Here is a 20456-nt window from a genome sequence, read left to right as displayed (position 1 = left end):
CTTTCCTTCCTACATTTTCATGCATTTCTACTTGACATAAAGACATACCAACTAGAACATAAGGAAAAAGTCACATACCTCTATGTGGGTGTTACAATTCCCCCCCCCCCCAATTTCTTACGAGAATTGTGTCCCCGAAATTTAGGTGAATAATTCCAGATGGCGGTTCCGCATATTCTGTTCTACTTCCCATGTTGCTTTTTCTACCTTATGATTCCTCCGTAAGACTTTCAAAGTGGGATCTCTTATTCCGGAGCTCTTTAATCTTTCTATCCAGTATCTGAATTGATCGCTCCCATACCCCATGGTCTTCTACTTCCACATCTTTTACTCTTAATATAGTGGAAGGATCATTAACATACTTCGAAGCATCGAAACGAAAAACATTGTGCACCCTGTCCTACTAAGAGGTAAGGCCAGTTTATAAGCCACATTCCCCACTCGTTGAAACCTTCAAAAGGTCCATATATCCTTGTGCCAATTTTCCTTTACCACCAAACCGCATCACTCTCTTGTAGGGGGAAACTTTAACAAATACTTTATCACCCACTTCGAACTCAACATCCTTCCTCTTCAAATCTGCATAACTTTTTTGGCTATCTTGAGCTTGCTTCATTCTGTGTCGGATAATTAAATATCTCTATTATTTTTCTATGTTAAGTCGGGCTAAGTGCCATATTCAGTCATCCTTCCTCCCACTTGTACACCCAACATGAGGTACATGATTTAATTATGCTGTATAGCCCTTAGTTAAATTTTGTTAGAATTTATTTAAGAGATATAAAGAAAATGCCCTAAACTTGCATTAAGGGTAAAATAGTCTTTTCACTCAAAACTAGTTGATTTTGTGGGGAGTGAAAAGATAGAAAATCATAGAGAATCACATAAAAGTGAAGGCATTTTGGTAATTGACTAGGGACAAAGATGGAATTTCTTTCTAAGGGACAAAGATGGAATTTCTTTTTAAGGGACAAAATGGAATTTCTAAAAGAGTAAGGGCAAAATGGGAAAGTGGGTTTATAAACTAAAATGTTAGGGTTTGAAACCCTTATTTCGTTCATATCAACCCCACACATCCTCCTCCTTTTCCCTCAAATTTCATTCACTTTTCCAAGGAATTTGAGGGCTTTCGAGTAGATTTCATAGGGTTTTGATTCAAGGCATCAAAAGGCAAGATTCATGCTCTTTATCATGTTTATTTTGTGTAAAGTTGAGTTCTTATGAAGTTTATGCTTAGGGTTAAGAGAAGATTTGAATCCAACAAGGTAAGAGCTTAGGAGAGACTACTCAAGCAAAAGGTAAGTAAATTCCACTCAAATCCAACTCAAGCAAATTTAAGAATTCAAGTGAGTAGAGATTATTTTAAATATGCATATGTTGTGATTATTGAGAAATTGAGATGAAATTGATGAATTATTGAGGGTTTGATGATTATTAATGAGTAGAATTTGCCATGAGAAGTGGTTTTGGTTGTATGATGATTCATTGAAGTTTGGTTGAAGTTAGAAGAGTTGAGTAGAATTTTGGGAGTGTATTGTTTTGGCAGGTTTAGTAGTTGTTTGCTGGAGTTTTTCCCAAATTTGGTGACTTGAGAAAGAGATAGAATGGTAGCCAAATTCGGATTGAGTATGCATGCAATATGTTTTGAAAAGCCTAAGTGAAAAACTGCCCTGTCACGTCTGGGACCTTCTGAGTGCTTTTGGGGTATCTTGAGATTGAACTGGGTTGAGACCAAAACATAAAAGTTATAGCCCTGTCTCTAAGCTTTAAAATGACACACAAAATCGTAGCAATCCAATGTGTATAACTCAAGTTATTCCTTCTTGAATAAGACTTGTGCAGAATGACTATCTTTGGGCAACATTGCATTTGTGCATTTCATAAGTGCATTTAGTAAGAAATTTTAAACATTGCCTCCATATGTATATATTGTGTATTTGTAAACATAGGAAAGAATAAAGAATAAATAATAAAGAATAAAGAATAAAGAAAGAAAGAATAAACACTCTAAGATAAAAGAAAGGAAGAATAAGCATTAAAGAATTAAAGAGTGTTAGAAAAGTAAAGAATAGGTTGGTTGGATGGGGAACCGTGAGTGTAAGAAGAATTCCCACATACACGTCACCTTAATTGAGTGGCATAGAAGAAGAAGAATTTATGACCCGTAAGAGTAAGTTTGGATGAGGTTGTACCAGAAGATTCCTACATGCATGCCCCTTAATTGAGTGGCCTAAGAAGAAAGAAAATTTGTATGGTCCATAAGTGCATGTAGATGAGGACTGTACTCCCTCACAGGCCAAGGTTCTGAATCCATACATCAACCGAGTCTGATCAGCAAAGATAAGAAAAGAAAGAAAAAGAAGAATAGAACAAGAAAATAGAGATAAGAAAGAAAAAGCATTTTTGTGCATTATTGCTATGCATTTATTCATGTACATTGCCATGAATTTCAACATGGTTAGGAAGAATAGAAAGAATAAAAAGAAAGAATAGAGAGTAGAAGAAAGAAAAGAACAGTGAGAGTAGAAACAGAAAGAAAAAGAAGACAAAGAGTAGAGTAAGGAAAGAATTAAAGAGTGATGCACGGGGATAGCAGAGTAGAGGATTTACTTACTGAGCATTTTTGTGCTCACCTCGTTGCTTTCTATGTTTTTGTAGGAAATAGGTGAGGATGCGGTCGGATGGACATCGGCAAGCGGAGAGACATGGCTACACTATCCACCATTTTGATAGTTTTTGTATATGTTATTTTTGTACTGTGTAAAGAATGTATATATTAAGTAAAAAAAAAAAAAAAAACTTGGGCCCAACTACTTTTTAGTCTATATATATGTATTTTTATTAAGTATCTTTGTTGAGCATATTAGTAGAAAGAAGTCATTACACTACTTCATCCCAATGCAGTAGAGATCTACATCGTCTACCATACAAGGCCTCGTAAGGAGCCATCTTAATCGTAGACTGGTAGCTATTGTTATAAGCAAACTCCATTAAGGGTAACATCTCGTGCCAGGATTGTCTATAATCCATGCAACAAACTCTCAACATATCCTCGAGCACTTGATTCGTTCTCTTAGTCTGGCCATCTGTCTGAGGATGATAGGCGGTACTAAAAGCCAACCTCATACCCAAGTTCCTCTGTAAACTAGTCAAGAAAGCTGAGACAAATCTCGAATCTCTGCCTGATACTATGGCATTGGGTACTCCATGCAACCTTACCACTTCCTTGATATAAATCTGGGCTAGTTGATCAGAACTAGTGCTCTCCTTAAGTGGAAGAAAATGGGCTGATTTAGTTAATCTGTCTACTATCACCCATATTGCATTATAACTTCTTTGAACCCGTGGAAGGCTTATAATGAAATCCATGGAAATACTTTCCCATTTCTATTTAGGAATGCTTAGCAGCTGAAGCAAACATGATGGCCTCTGATGTTCAGCTTTCACCTGTTGACAAATCAAACATTTAGCCACATAATCACCAATGTCTTTCTTCATACCTGGCCACCAATAACCTTTCTTTGCATCTTGATACATCTTGGTTCCTCCAGGATGAGCAGTATATGGTATCTCATGTGCCTCCACAAGAATCTTCTTCTTCAACTCAGTATCTTGGGGAATACATAACCGATTCCGAAAACGAAGGACACCGTCCAACAAGTGAAATTCTGATGTCTTGCCTTTCATCACTTGCTGCCTTATCTTTTGACACCACTCGTCATCAGCTTGTTTCCCTTTAATCTCTTCCAGTAAAGTTGACTGAATCTCCAATCTAGTAAGTCTTCCCGGTGACACCTCTATTTGCTCTTTACACAACTCCTCTATCAATTCTTTTGGTTTGGTGAGTTGTGACAAGTAGGCCTTTCTACTCAAAGCATTGGTTACAACATTGGCCTTTCCAGGCTGATATTTAATCTCATAATCATAATCTTTAACCAGCTCTAACCACCTCCTTTGTCTCATATTTAGCTCCCTTTGAGTGAAAAAGTACTTCAAACTCTTATGATCAGTGTAGATATTACTTTTTGCACCATAAAGGTAATGCCTCTATATCTTTAATGCAAATACTACAGCGGCCAACTCTAAATCATGCATAGGGTATCTTGTCTCGTATTCTTTTAACTGTCGAGATGTATAAGCTATCACCCTACCCGACTACATCAATACTGCACCCAGTCCTTGTAACGAGGCATCTGTAAAAATATCATAATCTACACCCTCTTGTGGTAGCACAAGGATAGGAACTGTGGTCAATCTGCTTTTAAGCTCTCGAAAACTTTCTTCACAGGCACCCGACCATATAAAAGGAGTTTTCTGCTTTGTTAGAGTTGTAAGCATCTTAGCTAACTGAGTAAACCCTGCTACAAACCGCTTGTAGTAGCCTACTAACCCCAAGAAACTTCTGACTTCCTTTATTGTCTTTCGCCTTTGCCATTCTAAAATTGCTTCCATTTTACTCGGATCCACTGAGATACCATCCCTAGAAATTGTATGCCCTAGGAAGATAACTTGATTCAACCAAAACTCACACTTAGAAAATTTTGCATACAGCTTCCTCTTTCTCAATCGCTGTAGCACAAATTTTAAGTGTTGCTCATGCTCTTTAGCTGTCTTAGAATAAACAAAAATGTCATCAATGAACACTACTATATATCGATCAAGACAATCCTAGAATACTCGGTTCATCAAGTCCATAAACACTGCTGGGGCATTCGTTAACCCAAAAGGCATCACCACAATCTCGTAGTGCCCACATCTGGTTCGGAAAGCAGTCTTACTAATATTATGTTCTGCAACACTCATTTGATGGTAACCCGACCTCAAATCAATCTTGGAAAACACAACTGTCCCTTCAAACTGATCAAACAAATCATCTATGCAAGGTAACATGTACTTATTCTTACTGTTACTTTATTCAGCTCTCTGTAATCGATACACATCCATAAGAATCCATCTTTCTTCTTTACAAACACAATCGGAGCACCCCAGAGAGAATGGCTAAGGCGAATAAAACCCTTGTCTAAAAGCTCCTGAAACCGCTTCTTCAATTCCTGTAGTTCGGCTGGGGCCATTCAATATGGGGCTTTCAAAATTGGTGTTGTCCCTAGTGCCAATTCTATGCTAAACTCAACTTCTCTTTCTGGAGGTAAACCAAGCAAATCTTTTGGAAACACATCTAGAAATTCCCAGACTACTGGTACCTTCTAAATCTCTGTTTGTGGGACCTCACTACGATGCACCACGTGGGCAATATACCCCAAGCACCCTTTTCTCAACATCTTTCTAGCCTTAAAATTACTAATCAACATACTAAGTTGGTGGCCCTCACCGAAACTAAACTTGTCGCCATCCTCTAAATTAAACCTTGCTTTCTTCTTCTGGCAATCAATCTGTACTCCATTTCTCCCAAGGAATTCCATGCCTAAAATTACATCAAAGTTAGGCACATCAAATACTATCAATTCTACTGGTAGCTCCCTTCCCTGGATCACTATGAACTCAGCTGGTAGCATCTCCTGAGTCACCACACTCACACCATCTGGTAATTCTATCTTAATAAGGCAATTCACTAACTTAGGTTTCAAACCTAACCTCTCTACAATTCCATGTGCAATAAATGAATATGTGGCTCCAGAATCAATTAATGCATAAAAGGGAACAGAGTGATATAATAACTAACCAATAACGGCAGAAGGACTAGCTTCAGTTTAATTTTGAACTACGGTGAACACCCGAGCATTGATGCCTTGGCTGTCGGCATCTATAACACACATTTTGGCCCAAATCTCTTAAACATTCCCTAGAATGATTCCTTCCACATTTCTGACATTGGGGAACTTCAACATTTCTCGGCTTTTTATTCTGCCAATCCCTCATGTTTTTCTTAGGTTGGAATCGCTTCTTATTTCTCATGTCCCTATTATTGGAAGCAACCCCTCTATCTCCTTGTGGCATAGGAGGAGAAGCACTAGGTGGTACCCCTACTGATGGCACTGCAGGGGTTAACTTATTCAAAAAAATTTCAGCTCGCAAGGCACGCTCCAATGCCTCACTGTAAGTTTGAGGGGGCTGGGCACCGGCCATTACATCCCGGGCTATTTCTGGCTTCAGCCCACGCACAAATTTATCTCTTCTTAATTCTAGTGTGCTCACTACACCCGGTGCAAACCTTGCCAGTGAATTAAACTTTACTGAATACTCTTTCACTGAATCAACCCCCTGTTGCAAGTTAATAAACTCTTGAATCTTCTCATGCACTCTATCCACTGTTCTATACTCTGCTTCAAACAACCTTGTAAACTCTCCCCAAGTCATAGCAACAATATCATGAGTATCTTCCATCAATTCCCACCAAATTCGGGCATCACCCCTAAACAAGAAACTAGCATACCAGATCTTCTCCCGGTCAGTCATAGGAAACAATGTTGTCGTGCATTCAACGGACCTAAACCACTTTTCTGCCACTAGAGGGTATGTTTTCCCCCTAAATTCTGACGGCTAATGTTGACTTGGTAGCCCATATATAGGGTCAATATGGGTCTGCCCTGTCGGGGGTATCGGCCTCTCTCTTTCTCCTCTAGTGATCAGTACATAGGTTGGGGTTTCCTCTCTTTCGGGCTCAACTCTTCCCCGGTTCTCACCTAACACTTATTGTATAATATCCCAAATTCTCGCTTCATTAAGGGTAGGCGGAGTAGGGTCTGGCAGATTGGAAGATTCTCCTATGCTCCTCATATTCCTACCTCTTGCTCGGGTTTGAAATAACTTACAATGGTCGGCTTTGAAACTTTAATGAGGCAGAAGAGGCACATTGTCAACTAAAACCCCCAAAATCGTTGCTCTGATACCAAAAATGTAACACTACTATTTACTAGCTAATGTACTCAGAAATAAGTAGAAAACTGACTGAAGAAGCTATATAATAGATATATAAATACAAATGTTTGAGTACAAAATATGGGCCTATTTCCTTCTATACAAAAACTTTCGTAAAGTTTCTCAAAAATGTTGATAGTGTGGGCGCTTCCTCCACTCCTTGACACTCTTTTCGATCGTTCCTCACCTTCTACTTGTAAAACATTGAAAACAATGGGGTGAGCACTAATTGCTTAGTAAGTAACCCTCTACGCTAACCTATTCTACCTCCGTTGTCCATATATTAAAATTCTTTCCTTACCACACATTTCTTTCTCTTTTTCTCTTTTTCTACTCTTTTTCTGCTCTTTTTTCTTTCTCTCTGTTCTTTCTCGATTTTGTTCCTCACTTACTAACAAGTAAGCATAAACAGAGAACTAATTCTGAATGATATGAATGCCATGATGCATACGCATAAATGCATAAAGAATGGAGTTTCTTTTCTGTTTTCTGTTTCTCCTCTTTCTTTCTATTCTACTCTTTCTGTTCTATGCTTTTTGTTTTATTCTTTTTATTATATTCTGTTCTTTTTGTTCTATTCTTTTTGTTCCATTCTTTCTATTCTATTCTATGACGATCGGACTCGGTTGAGGCATGGACTTGGAACCCTGGCTAATGAGTGGGCACAATCCCCATCTACATGCACTGCTGTCAGACTATACATTTTTCTTTCTAATTCTGTGGCCACTCGCTGAAGGTGGCATGCATGTATGGCTATTCTGTTGGTACAGTTCTCATCCACATACACTTCTGTCAAACTGCATTCTTATTTCTTTCTAATTATGGGGCATCTCACTAATGGTGGCGTGTATGTGAGACTATTCTTTCTATCACTCACGGGTTCCCCATCGCAACAACCTATTTTCTTTTCTTTCTATTCTTCTTTAATAGCTTTCTTTCTTTCTCCTTATTCTTTAATGCCATTTACTACTCTTTAATGTTTTTGTGAGTATGTATGCATGTAAATTGCTCATGTAGCTTATTCTTTCTATGTAGATGTAACAATGCAATGTAGCATAAAAGTAAATTTCTCTCTAACATCTACCATTACATCTCACAACATCAAGTAAAAACAACATATAAGTATGCATGCATTTCTCTTGGGCATTTTATCAAACAACTTGCATGCATTCACTCATTCTACATAAGCTACATTTCTATTACTGTCTCAAACTAACAAATTGGAGTAAACTTCTCCAAAATCAACATCAAAACCTGGCCAAACATTACACTTCATAATACTACTCAAATCCATTCCCAATCCAACCAATCTCCATTAATCACCACAAAGGTAAAACTCATGGCTGAATTTACACTTATCACTGAACTTTAATCTCATGAAAATATCTCAAAAACATAAGCACCTAGTTACACATCCAAATCTCTACAAACTTTCTCAAATCAAGCTTAGGGTTGGGTTTACTTACCTTGAAAGTGGACAACTCAACCCTTTGGTTTTCTTTTAGCACAATAATCTACCTCTTACACCTTAACAACAACAACAAGAAGTTTCAACACTTTAACTAGCATTAAAAATTCAAATCTTGGTGTAAAAGACTTACCTTGGGGCTTAAAAGTGGAGATCCACCCAATTGAGACCAAGATCTATTAAATTCCTTGAAATTGGATTGAAGGAATTTGAGAGGAATGTGTAGAGAGTGGTGTGAGGGCTAAAGAGAAAAATGGGTAGGGTTTCTTCATTGCACTCTTCATATTAATGAAATTCATGTATAGTTTCCCATTTTACCCTTACACTTTTATGAAAATTTCATCTATGTCCCCTAGGCAGTGACCATAATGACCTCATATCCAAGCATTCTTCATGAACTTTTATGACTTTTCACTCCCCACATGTCCAACTAATTCTGGGTGGAAAGACCATTTTGCCCTTAACCAAGTTTGTCCCCAAAATTCACTAAACAAAATTCTGTCTCCTTCGCCACGGCTAAAAATTACAGAGAGGACGTCGCCCTGGCGAAGAACTTCCTTCACCGCGGCGAAGTCTGTAACTCTTTCATTCCTACATTTTCATGCATTATAAAGACATACCAACTAAAGAACATAAGGAAAAAGTCACATACCTCTATGTGGGTGTTACACTTTCCCTATAAAGTAGCATAACACATTAATAATCAAGTAAATATTACTATAAACTAAAGTAAATAATGTTTAAAAAACAAATATCATGTCAGAATGGGTGTATAACTCATACCAAGTCTTTGTTTTCGCAATTTTTTATTTTTAGCCCTACGTACAATTTCGCCAACCTTCGGTTGCTTTCTTCGGCATGGAGGATGACCTTTGCTGCGAGCTACCCATGGAGTAATAATTAGACTATTCCCCTCTTTCGGAGGATTGTCCCCCTTTTTACAACCAAGCCCTCCCTCACTTTCCTTCTGCTCCAACTGATTTTTCATGCCAGTCATCAATTCTATCAATATGTTATAGTCTTCCTCATTGTTTGATGCCATATCAGCTACTGTCAGCATTAGATTAGACAACTTCTCAAAACGCTGTCCTCCAACGTTTGTGCTCTACCTATTATAACTTACCTTGATTTTTGTATGACATCTTTTTATGTTTTTCCTCCAACACCGTAGAATGTACTTATCTAGAATGTGTGAAACCCTTTTATGAATCAACACAATAATGGTATATCTGCATAAAATCCCTTTGAACTCAAACAAATGACAATTACAATGAACATCACATGAACTTTCTTCAAAGTATACCAGAAAGGGAACACGCCGATTACTGTCTCCAAACCAAACATCTTCTAAAACTTGATACTCCTCATACGAATCAGACTTTTTCAGAAAAGATAATTCACAATAAATCTTCCTCTCAATCTCTTCTTGAAACTCTTTAAATTTTGCAGTTGTGTATGCATTTTGAAATTGTTTCTCAATAGGGTAATTAGTTATGCATGGTATCCAAGACTTGAAAGATCTAAAATCAGCCTCCCTTTCTTTTTCCACTTTATCTCCCAATGCATTATCATATTGTTCCACAAATTGTTTCAATGTTGTTTTGGAATTTGCAAATCCATCGAAAAATGCATGCATACTTTCACTACGTTGGGTAGTAGACATACCTACCCAGAAAGTATCTTTAAGAAATGCAGGCACCTAACGTACTCTTTCTTTATACAATCCAGAAAACCATTCATTCTCATGAAGGCTATACACATCAATGAATTTGTTCCACCATTCTTCGAACTCTTCACTTGTCAACGAATCATACACAATATTTTTTAACGTAAACTTTATAGTTTCATATTAGTTATACCCTCTTAACTTCTCAAACAGTTTCTTCATTATATGCCACAAACACCACCTATGTCTTGTACCGGGGAAAACAATCTCAATTGCATTTTGCATGGCCTCATCTTGATTAGTAATAATTACATTAGGAGCAACATCCATGCATTCAAGCCAAGAACGAAATAGCCATACAAATGTCTTTGTGTCCTCATATGAAATTAACCCACAACCTAACAATGTCGAATTTCCATGATGATCAACCCCCACAAAAGCAGCAAATGGCATATCATACTTGTTCATCAGATACGTTGTGTCAAAGGTCACAACGTCACCAAAATATTTATATGTGGCCTTACATCTAGCATCAACCCATAGCACATTCTTTAATCAACTCTCTTCACCTACATCAATCATGTTGTAATGACTTCTTTCTACTATCATATTCATATAATATATTAATAGAAATACAAGTATACTTATCAAAATAGTTGGGCCCAAAAAAAAATTTCTTTACTTAATATATACATTCTTTACATAGTACAATATCATTTGTACAAAAAGACTCTCAATACAGTGGACAGTGTAGCCAAGTCTCCCTGCTTGCTGACGTCCATCCAACCACGTCCTCACCTATGTCCTACAAAAACATAGAAAACAATGGGGTGAGCACAAAGATGCTCAGTAAGTAAATCCTCTACTCCACTATCCTCGTGTATCACTCTTCAATTCTTTCCTTACTTTTGTCACTTTCTCTTATTCAATCTCTCTTGTTCTTTCTCTGTTTCTTATTCTCACTGTTCTTTTCTTTCTTTCTATTCTTTCTTTCTCTCGGCTCTTTCTTTCTTTCTACTCTTTCTTTCTCTCTATTCTCATCACCCATGAGAGATATCATGATAACATTCATGGATGAGATGCATATGCACTAATGCAAAGCAATGCATTTTCTCTCTCGTCTTTTCTTTCTATTCTTTTCTTATTCTTTTCTCATGTTTTCTCATTCTTTCTCATTCTTATTCTTTACCAATCGGTCTTGGTTGATGCATGGATTCGGAACCCTTGGCCATGTGTGTGTACTCTCTCTCGTGTATAGCCCTCATCCGTATGTATTCTTACGGGCTATACGAATTNAGGTAAGGATTAAGGCATGAAGCTGGGAGAGGATTCCGAGGGACGCTATGAGCATGAAGGGATGTTTTAATTATGACTTTTGAATGGTTTTGCTAGTATTTAGTGTAGTAATTATGTTTATATCTCATAATGCAGTAAATATGTCCATGTTATTATGGAGTATATATGTTTGTGTTAATAAAAGAAATCAAATTGATAGTAAATTTTATAAAAGTGTGTATGTTCTAGTAAGTATTACTATGGATTTCATAATTTACTCCAAGAAAGGAAATTATATTTTTTTGATTATACAATGAACTCATTATAGTTAAGAAAAAAAAAATTAAACACATATATCTATATATATGTTTTAAACTGCAAGTTTATTCTTTAAATAGGATTTTAAAATAAACTTCTTTCCTAGGCGTGCGTTTTCTAGGTTCTCAATGGCCAAGGGATACTTAGGAAATACCCGGCTAGGGAGGGGTTTTACGGTCACAACGCCACCGAATTCTTTATATGCAGCCCTACATCTAGCATCAACCCATAACACATTCTTTTATCGACTCTCTTCATCTACATCAATCATGTACCATAAATTTGAATTCTCTTTTTGCATTTTCATAGAATACTCGAGTACTACCGAAGCATCTCCAACTCCAAGTCATAGCCTTCTAACTTTTTCAATGTAGTTCCTACAATCTTTTTATAGAAATGTCAAATTCTCTACACCTCCTGCCTCAATTGAACATGACTAAAAATTTTTACACGGTCTAATCTCAGCCTGATCATTAACTTTAAGCTTCATTTTCACAAAAGGTTGTATCGTTCAGTTTACCTTGAAATATCTTCCTTTCGTCGGACTTGTAAGATCATGGTTATGTTCAAGCACAATTGATTTAATTTCTCATTTGCATTCACCATTCAAAGCTACACTAATTCGACTCTTACAATTTATTTTGCAACAGGTTGTTTTTTCAAGGTATTTCTGGATTTATTTCTCTCCTTCCCAGAATAAGAACATGTCATTGTCACATATCTCATCGCCCCATCATCTCTTTTCTTTGACGTACATATCATTGCTTCAAAACCCATTTTATTCCCATACCTTCTGTAATACTTCACCAAACTATCAACTAAATTAAAAGCCATTCCAATATGAGGCTCCACTTCTTCCTCTGCACATCCTGTATCTTCTAATTCATCACATTCATTTTCCCGATTTAATGGTTTTATAATAAATAAAATTAGAATGTACTAATACAACACATCATAAGAAACAATACAATACAACATATTTAAAATCATGTTAACGACAAAGTTAAAGTTTCAAACACAATTTACCTCAACATCATTGAAACGAGGCAAACTGGACTCTTTCATATTCCGTAATTTCATGCACAACTAATACCAGTTTTTGCGTTCACGAATCTAGTTCACAACAGTTGCCAACAAATATTATCTATCAATTATTTTGTATTGTAAAAGATATTCAATCCAATATAGAATATGAAACTAAATAAATATATAAAATAAGTCAAAAATTCTTTACCTTATGAGCTTTGAAATGTTTGAGTTCCTTATTTCCCTTTCAACGCTAAACGAGTATGTCTATAAAAAGAGGTGGCTTTCTTGTGAAAAAACTATAAACAATTGCTACTGCTTGGCTGTTGAGGAAGAAACCGGCGTCGAAGAGTAAGCAGAAGACAACAAGCAAACGAAAGAGAAGAGAAGAAAAACAAATAAAAATGAAAGTTTTTTTTCCCCTTACTTCACATAAAATTTTGGCGCTTATTTGTAAAGTGTATTAGACAAGCTATTGATTTTTATTTTTAAAAAAAAAAAATTAACAAAGTATGGACGCTAGTCCATCTAATTCGGACAACCGTCCATATACAAGGGATGGCTGTCCACACTAGATGGACTAGCGTTTATATTGTGTGCATTTTTATTTTAAAATTATGTGTTTAAATTTTTTTTTTTTTTGACTAAGTATGGACGCCAGTCAATCTCATGCGGACGGTCGTCCCTTGTAGATGGACTGACGTCCATCTAGTGTGCTTATTTGGATGGTCGTTCATATAATTTGGATGCTCGTCCCTAGTATTTGGATAGGAGTCCATTGATTTTTAATTTAGTTTTAAATATTTTTTCTGGACCCTCATCCATTCCTGAATGAATGGCCATCTAGAAAATATGGACGGGCGTCCAAAAATGTTGGACGATCGTCCATTCACGAAAGTCTTGTATCTTGTCCTATGTGGCGACATCCAAGCTAGGTGTCACGTATATTGGTGCAAAATTTTGATACCAACTTTTGGTGTCTGTAACACTGTTGTAATATTATAGAAATGGTAGGGTATTATAGACCTTTCGACTTCTTTATTTTTCAAATAAAATGGAAAAGGACAATAAGATGATCTACCCACCCTTGGGTGGTCTGATGAAACGATAGAGACTTTTGAGTGTATTATTCAAAAGTTTTAAGTTTGATTATTCTCGATTATTAGTAGAGGTGACCATTGAAAGATATACCCTATCTTTAATTTCAAGATTCCATATTGACCCTTACACTCTGAATCACAAAATAAATAAATAAGACGATCTAAGAATATGTCTTCATCTTACTAACTTATCACTTATTAAATATACACTAATTATTCCATGCTATAAGTAATTTAGGAAAAATAAAATGTTAAAAAATTTAAATTAAAAGTCTGTAATTTTATTTTTTCTTTTTCTAATAATAATTAGATCGGCTTGATTGGATTAAAAATTTTATTGGACAATCTAAAATTTATCGAGACGTATGACTATATGGGTATGCCAATACTTGCGCCATTTCATTAAAAAAGTAATAAAAATAAAAAATTGAATAATGAGACAAGTGAGGGCAAAGTGGTCCTTTCAGTTGAAAGAAAGGGTTTTATCAGGGCACGCTCCGCTTATATATTAGTCCTCTACTCTGAGTGGCGATAGATTTATCTAGGGTTTCATCTAAACCTCAATGAGATGAGCAGTCTTACGCCAAGGCGGCTCAGAGAGGAAGCCAGCGGACGCAAACACGATGTAGAAGTCGTCCGATTTCATGGTTAACTGAAAGTGATTTCAAGTGTTTCGTTCATTTTTCTTTTTTCTTTTTTGAGAAATTATGGTTTTAAAATAGATTTTGATATAGGGTGGATGATATGATAAAAATGGGGCTGGAGTTTGGCTCTTTGGCTAAAATCACCGTGCCTTAGTGATGAATGCAGCTCCCTATATCAACCCTTTTGACCAAAGTTCGCCCCGACTTAATATTTGTGTTTGTGGCGAATTCATTTGGTATGAATGGTACATATATATTGTTTTTGAATTATAGAATCGAGTAGTAATTCAGGCAGCCTCTTTGTAATGTAAAATGGCAAATGAGGTGTTAAACTGCTCGTAAATCAATTTGCTTATGCTCTTCAGATTTGCTGAGATTCGTCCTTGAAGCTGGTCTAGTAGGCATAAGCACATCTTTTTCATATCATATTAACTAAAGGTTTAAAGATGTTCAAAGGGGAATTTATTAATTGAATTGCAGTTCTGTATTTAATTTCTTCCATGAACCAGATAATTCAAATTATCTCAGCTTTATCATCAACCAAATTTCAGGATCTCTGACAAGATGGAGCTAAGCATTTGCAAACAACAGATCCAAGTAATTTGTGGTCATTATTACAGTAAAATTGACAAATGAGATGAGATGATACGCGAAGCAGTTGATGTTACAAATGGTGTGTTTGATACAAGGAACAGTCAAGCAGCCCTCTCCTCCGCATGGTGTGTTTGATGGGTTACAAAAACAGCCAAGCAGCCCTCTCCGCCTCTGGGCAGTACCTACGACTGCTTGCGAGCAGTCAGAATAATAAAATACAATCGCCACCTAATTTCATTTGAATAAATTACTAATCACCTAAATAGATTATTTTGGACCCTCGCAAATCATCAATTTTCATTTTATATTCAAATACTATCTGAATCATGCCTGTTCTTTAGCGTTGCCTCTAAAACTAGTTATTACAGCCCAATATATCCAACTTTGATGTTGCTATCTTTTGCAGAAAAATGGAAAACATTGATAGTTGAGAGTTTTTGAAGCTTTATAATACAGTAGTTGTGAATCCTATTCCTTGCTATACTTGATCACAAAACACCAACTTGCCTCCTTTCTTACACAAACCTTGTTCACCAACTGAATTAACAACTTTCCCATAACTATACTTGAGAGGCATTCTCCCCAACACTCTATGAAACTCCCTTATACACTTCCCTCTCCTCTTTCTGTGTTCCATTCCCCTACTACTCAATCCGACTGCACTTATTCTACTCCTCAATTTCCGCCCTCCATCTTTATCTTTATCTCCATCTCCATCATTTCTTGCATCCCCCCAATCTCTTACTCTCTCTGCCCCCACCATTACGGGTCCCGCGTTCGTTACATCAGCTACCACGAAATTCATCAGTATGTCCTCGCAGTTACGCATTTCGTCAACTATATTTCGCATCTCACTCATCTCCTTCCCACCTCCACAACTGTACTTAAACAAATAACTGCTCTTCAAAATCATGAATTTAGTTAAAATCATGGAGTACTTATCTGGATGCACCGTATAAATCCACTCTTTTCTGATCAAATCAATATCATGTGACCTCACGAACACCCCTATCAAACGCTCACTGTTCGATTGCCATACTCTGAAGGCAAATTCGAATGATTTAGGATCCATCTCCACGTCATCGTCGCAAATTAAGACGGCATGGGTCCCGATTGATGATCTGGGGAGGAACCGGGTGTTGAGGCTAGCGGATGGTTGGCGGTGCAGGGAGATTGATGCAGTGCCCAAGGAGGAGAATGAGAGATTGTGGGCCAATTGGGAGAGTGTTTGGGTTGGGGTGGAGGGGTTTCCCCAGAGGACTAGCACAGAGGACACCAGTGGGGACGCGGAGTACGTGGCGGCTATTGACTGAAGAAGAGGGATGCGATACTCTGAGTATCCGTTGATGAGAACCGTGATCTGGTGCCATCGAAGTGTTCGCAGGTCCCGCTGATTTGTGAGGTGGCATGGGTCCGACGATGAGAGTGTACGAACAGAAAGCACGGTATCATAAAGTGTTGCAGAAAACAGAAAGAAAAGAAAGCGTATCGGATTCATCCCCTCCCCTCCCCTCCCCGCGCGGTGCCGGTGGTGTTCTACTATGCTATACAATGACTAAATAAAAATAGCTGAATGGGGTGGCAGTTTCGTAAAACTGCGTTATTTTTTTCTTGTGGCAATTTTGAAATATTGTAGCGAAATGAGGTTCATTATTTGGGATTATGTGGATAATGGAAGGAGGGAGGGACTGAGTGGTTGTATCGTTAGGCGATGGTGAAGGCACTAGCAGTAGCTTCATCTTCCCCAGGCAGGATGAATTTTATGCGGATAATGCCGTCAAGTTCAAGGCCAAATTATTTGTTAAATTTAAAACTGAAACCCACTGGCGCAGCCCAGTGTGCACCAGCTCCACTTTCACAAGAGGTAACAAAACTTTTGATTTGATGAATCTTAATTTGTATGTCATCAGTCCTGGTTATTCTTACATATTTTCGGTTGAGTTGTATTGAAGGTTGATGTGGGGATAATATGTGAACCTTGCAATGGTAGAGGATGGTTGCTCTGTGATTTTTGTCAAGGGCAAAAAACCAATGTTAAAGCTCAAAATAATCGCATTTATCGTCGCTGTCCTTCTTGTAGAGCCGTAAGTGTCTGCCCCTATCAATTATTAATTGATATAATAAATTAATCTTTCAGAAACAAATCAAATCCAAGTACCCTTGTTTTGCTGCAGGTTGGATATGTTTTGTGTTCAAAGTGCAAAGTTTTCAAATGTGTGACCTTCCCAAATTATGATGATGGTGAGGATTTAGTCCTATAACTATCAGCCTATGTACTCTTGTCGTTGACATTCATTGTTTTCAGAAGCTCACATGCAGGTTTTCTTCTATTCCTTTGTGTAATTTTCCTCTCATGAGAATCAAGTTTCTCATAGAGGCATCAATGTAATGGTAATGTGCATATTGAGAGTAAAAAATTGGTTGAATACCTCACCATTCACATATAATTTGTTCCTTTATCGATGTAAAGAGAGTTACTGAATACGAGAGTTGAAAGGCTTTCATTTTTTGTGGACTTAATTAAATATTTTAGATAACTAAGTGGGCTGAACCAGGTGGGCCAAGGCCATGTTACAAAATTGTCCACTGTCTTATTTTCCTTCTTGAAAATTGTTATTCTCCGTATCAGAAAGGTGTTGGTCATAATTTGTGCATCTTTTCAGCCTTTGATTATGCTCCATTTATATTCATGTATATTTCACTAACCAGAGTATGTACTTCTGACCCTTCAATTTTTTACCTTAAAACCATTAGATAAGCAATAAATCTATTTTCTTTAGTTGCTTGAATTAGTTGTGTAGTGGAATATTTTTGTATGCAATTATACATACACCCTTGTGCAATTTACCTTTGTTTTCTGCTTACTCGATTTGTTCTTGTTCAAACTTGTTGCTTTGTGCTTATACACACCTAAAGTTTGTTTCCAGCGTCATGACATGAAGTATCAATCAGTTATTCTAGAATTATAAAAGCTCAATGTATATCCAAATACATGGAATATATAAATAGTTAAACCTGAATTTCATATTATTAAATTTCTGTAAAATTTTTTGGATGAATTTGTTTTGACCAAGCTTATACCTAATTTAGAATAGATTGCTTGTGCTCAATGTTTTTTGGTTCACCGGGGATTATTTTGCTTCACTATCTTGTCAGATCATTATTTTTAAAGTTTCTTTACCTTGTTTCAGATTAGGGTGTTCAGATTTGCATTTCTCAAACACATGGCTCTCCATTGAAATTTGTATCTATTTTTAATTTTTTTGTGGAATTAAATTTGTTCTTGTCGGTGAATGCTGATAAATTTCTTACAGCAAATGCCAGAAGGCTTCTAAAACCATATTTTTTTACTGTCTTTTAAGTTTTTCCTTTGCCTGATATACCTATCTTTCTAACTGACAACAATGGCCTTTGCTCCCAGAGGAAAGCCTCTGTGATCACTTTGGGTAGCATTGATTGGATCATCTAATTTGATGTTACCCCTTGTGCTTTCTGAGTCAGCAAACAACCTTTACTTTTTGTTACTTGCCATTTTCTCCAAAAAATATGGCAATGCTGTTTTGACTTGGAAAATCTGCACTTTCTTTAAAACCAGGATTTGGCAATCAATTGCATGATGGCCCATGTTACCTTATCCATCTAGTACAATACAACTTTACTTCATGAAGACTTTTTACACTTTGATATGCAAAAACGATAAGAAATTTATAAAAAGGAAAATCACACATCAAAATGTTATATTAGCTTACAGATGATATGTCAAAGAATTTCATTACTAGAGCTTCACTAAATGTTTGTGACAGTTATAGTAGATTTTCTTTTCAATATCCTAAAACTTCATAAAATCTTTATCAGCTGATGTCAAAAGAAAAAGTCGTATTTCTTAATAATGTTGTTACTTTTTTCCTGCTAACTTGTGGCATACTTTTAACAAGTGGAAGTCCTAATTGGAATAGCATTAATCCTTTTCACTTTTGGCATTTGAGCTGGATCATACTCATGTTAATTACATAGGAGAATGATAGGGTTATCCTTTCTGTTTTGCTTTTCTTCTTAGTATTGTCTGAATGGAGATGTGTAGGGTGAATAGATGCATATCTAGCAGACTGGCACTAGGTCTCACAAATTGACTGTTGCACTACATGGTTACTGATTTAGTCCCTTAAAGAGATCCAAGTGTCATTAATTTCTAAATCTAGGTGTACTATAAGCATTTATGAATTCTGGATGCTTAGTGTATGAAAACTGTAAAGTTTGGCTTGTAATGTTTCTGTTTATTGAATCTAACTCTGGCCTTTTGACTGGGGCACAAATTATGCACAAAATAATGTGGATAAACACCTCTTAGCGTTTGGTAGTTTAGAGAAGGTTGATGAGTCATGGTTAACATGTGATTCCTGTAGTTAGAAATCAATGGATGCATGTGCATTGATTGATCAAGCTTGAAATTGTCCTATTTAAATGCTTAGTGTTACTTGATCTGAGTGCAAGTGGCTATAAGATGATATTTTAATGCATTACAATACCTTTGAAACATTTGTTTCCGCAATCAAACACATAGGATACTGTACTTTCTTACTGTGGTTGCTAATACATTTTTCTATCTCTCTCTATCTCTCTCCATCCTTTTAGTTTTGACGAAGTCAAGCACGTGTTTGCTTGTGATGCAATCACATATTATGAAATGTTGCATATTCACTAGAGGACGATTCCGTAGTAATTTATCTGTGCAGTACGCATTACTGAATCTGACTGACTTGTGCTTTAATGCATTTCATACATAGTTTATTCTCAGAGCTAATGAAGTTGATGACTAAAACCCCTATTATCAAGACAAAGTCATTTTATTGTCAATATTTGTGTTAAACATTTGTGTAGAAGTGATGTTTTCAGCCCTACTCTGCTATGAGTCAAAACATTTGTCCATGTGAATCATAATTCTATAGACTACAGCTTCTTCTTCGATCAGGGTATTTTGTCTTTTTATTTTGACGGAGGAAAATGTGTCTGTGTCCAATTACAAAGAGAAACTATACTTTCAAAAGACTGGCTGAAAAGGACATGAAAAAGACGTATTCCCCCACCTCAATCTTGAGAATTTTACAGGGATAAAGAAAAGAAAATAGAATAGAATATTTAAACAAATCATTTTGAAAGACTTGTTTGAATGATAGTTCAGTGGTTATGGTTTCTACATCACAATTAGTTAGGCTCATCATTTAGGCTATTTTGGATGGTAAGTTGGTACTAGAAGTTCTTTAAGTAATTATAATCCTCTTCGTTTTCTTTTAATATATTCTCTGTTGGTTGGTATTTTATTATTCTAGGCCAATGGGTGAGCACATCCTGATTCCTGAAATGAAATGCAGTTGGTTGGAGAACTTTGCATTAGTTTGATGCTGTTCTATCAATTTGATGCCTCTCATAATATGTTAGAATTGAAAACGTAGGGGGCTGGTTTGACTTATAGAACATGTATATTCCTTTGC

The 20456-nt window shown here is 36.5% G+C and overlaps 3 protein-coding genes and 1 non-coding gene across 4 annotated transcripts; 2 read left to right on the top strand and 2 right to left on the bottom strand.

Annotated features, from left to right (window-relative positions):
* Nucleotides 1-208: 208 nt before the first annotated feature.
* LOC116121052 lies at nucleotides 209-616 on the bottom strand. Its single transcript, XM_031407004.1, has 2 exons — nucleotides 452-616; nucleotides 209-400 (listed from the first exon to the last, which is right to left on the bottom strand). Exons 1-2 carry the CDS (start codon nucleotides 614-616, stop codon nucleotides 209-211), a joined length of 357 nt encoding a protein of 118 aa, XP_031262864.1.
* A 14046-nt stretch (nucleotides 617-14662) lies between these two features.
* LOC116121059 lies at nucleotides 14663-14787 on the top strand. The gene has a single exon (XR_004126646.1). It is a non-coding gene; the product is annotated as a small nucleolar RNA snoR77 (small nucleolar RNA).
* Nucleotides 14788-15254: 467 nt separating this feature from the next.
* LOC116121057 (glycosyltransferase family protein 64 C3-like) lies at nucleotides 15255-16473 on the bottom strand. The gene has a single exon (XM_031407009.1). The coding sequence runs from the start codon at nucleotides 16463-16465 to the stop codon at nucleotides 15446-15448; it is 1020 nt and encodes a 339-aa protein (XP_031262869.1). The 5' UTR covers nucleotides 16466-16473; the 3' UTR covers nucleotides 15255-15445.
* LOC116121058 lies at nucleotides 16354-17487 on the top strand. Its single transcript, XM_031407010.1, has 3 exons — nucleotides 16354-16831; nucleotides 16920-17051; nucleotides 17142-17487. The coding sequence occupies exons 1-3, from the start codon at nucleotides 16679-16681 to the stop codon at nucleotides 17226-17228; spliced, it is 372 nt and encodes a 123-aa protein (XP_031262870.1). The 5' UTR covers nucleotides 16354-16678; the 3' UTR covers nucleotides 17229-17487.
* The last annotated feature ends 2969 nt before the right edge of the window (nucleotides 17488-20456 follow it).

This window comes from Pistacia vera, unplaced genomic scaffold (assembly GCF_008641045.1).
Source record: "Pistacia vera cultivar Batoury unplaced genomic scaffold, PisVer_v2 Contig958, whole genome shotgun sequence".
Lineage (NCBI taxonomy): Eukaryota > Viridiplantae > Streptophyta > Magnoliopsida > Sapindales > Anacardiaceae > Pistacia > Pistacia vera.
This window is presented reverse-complemented; position numbering and strand designations above follow the sequence as displayed.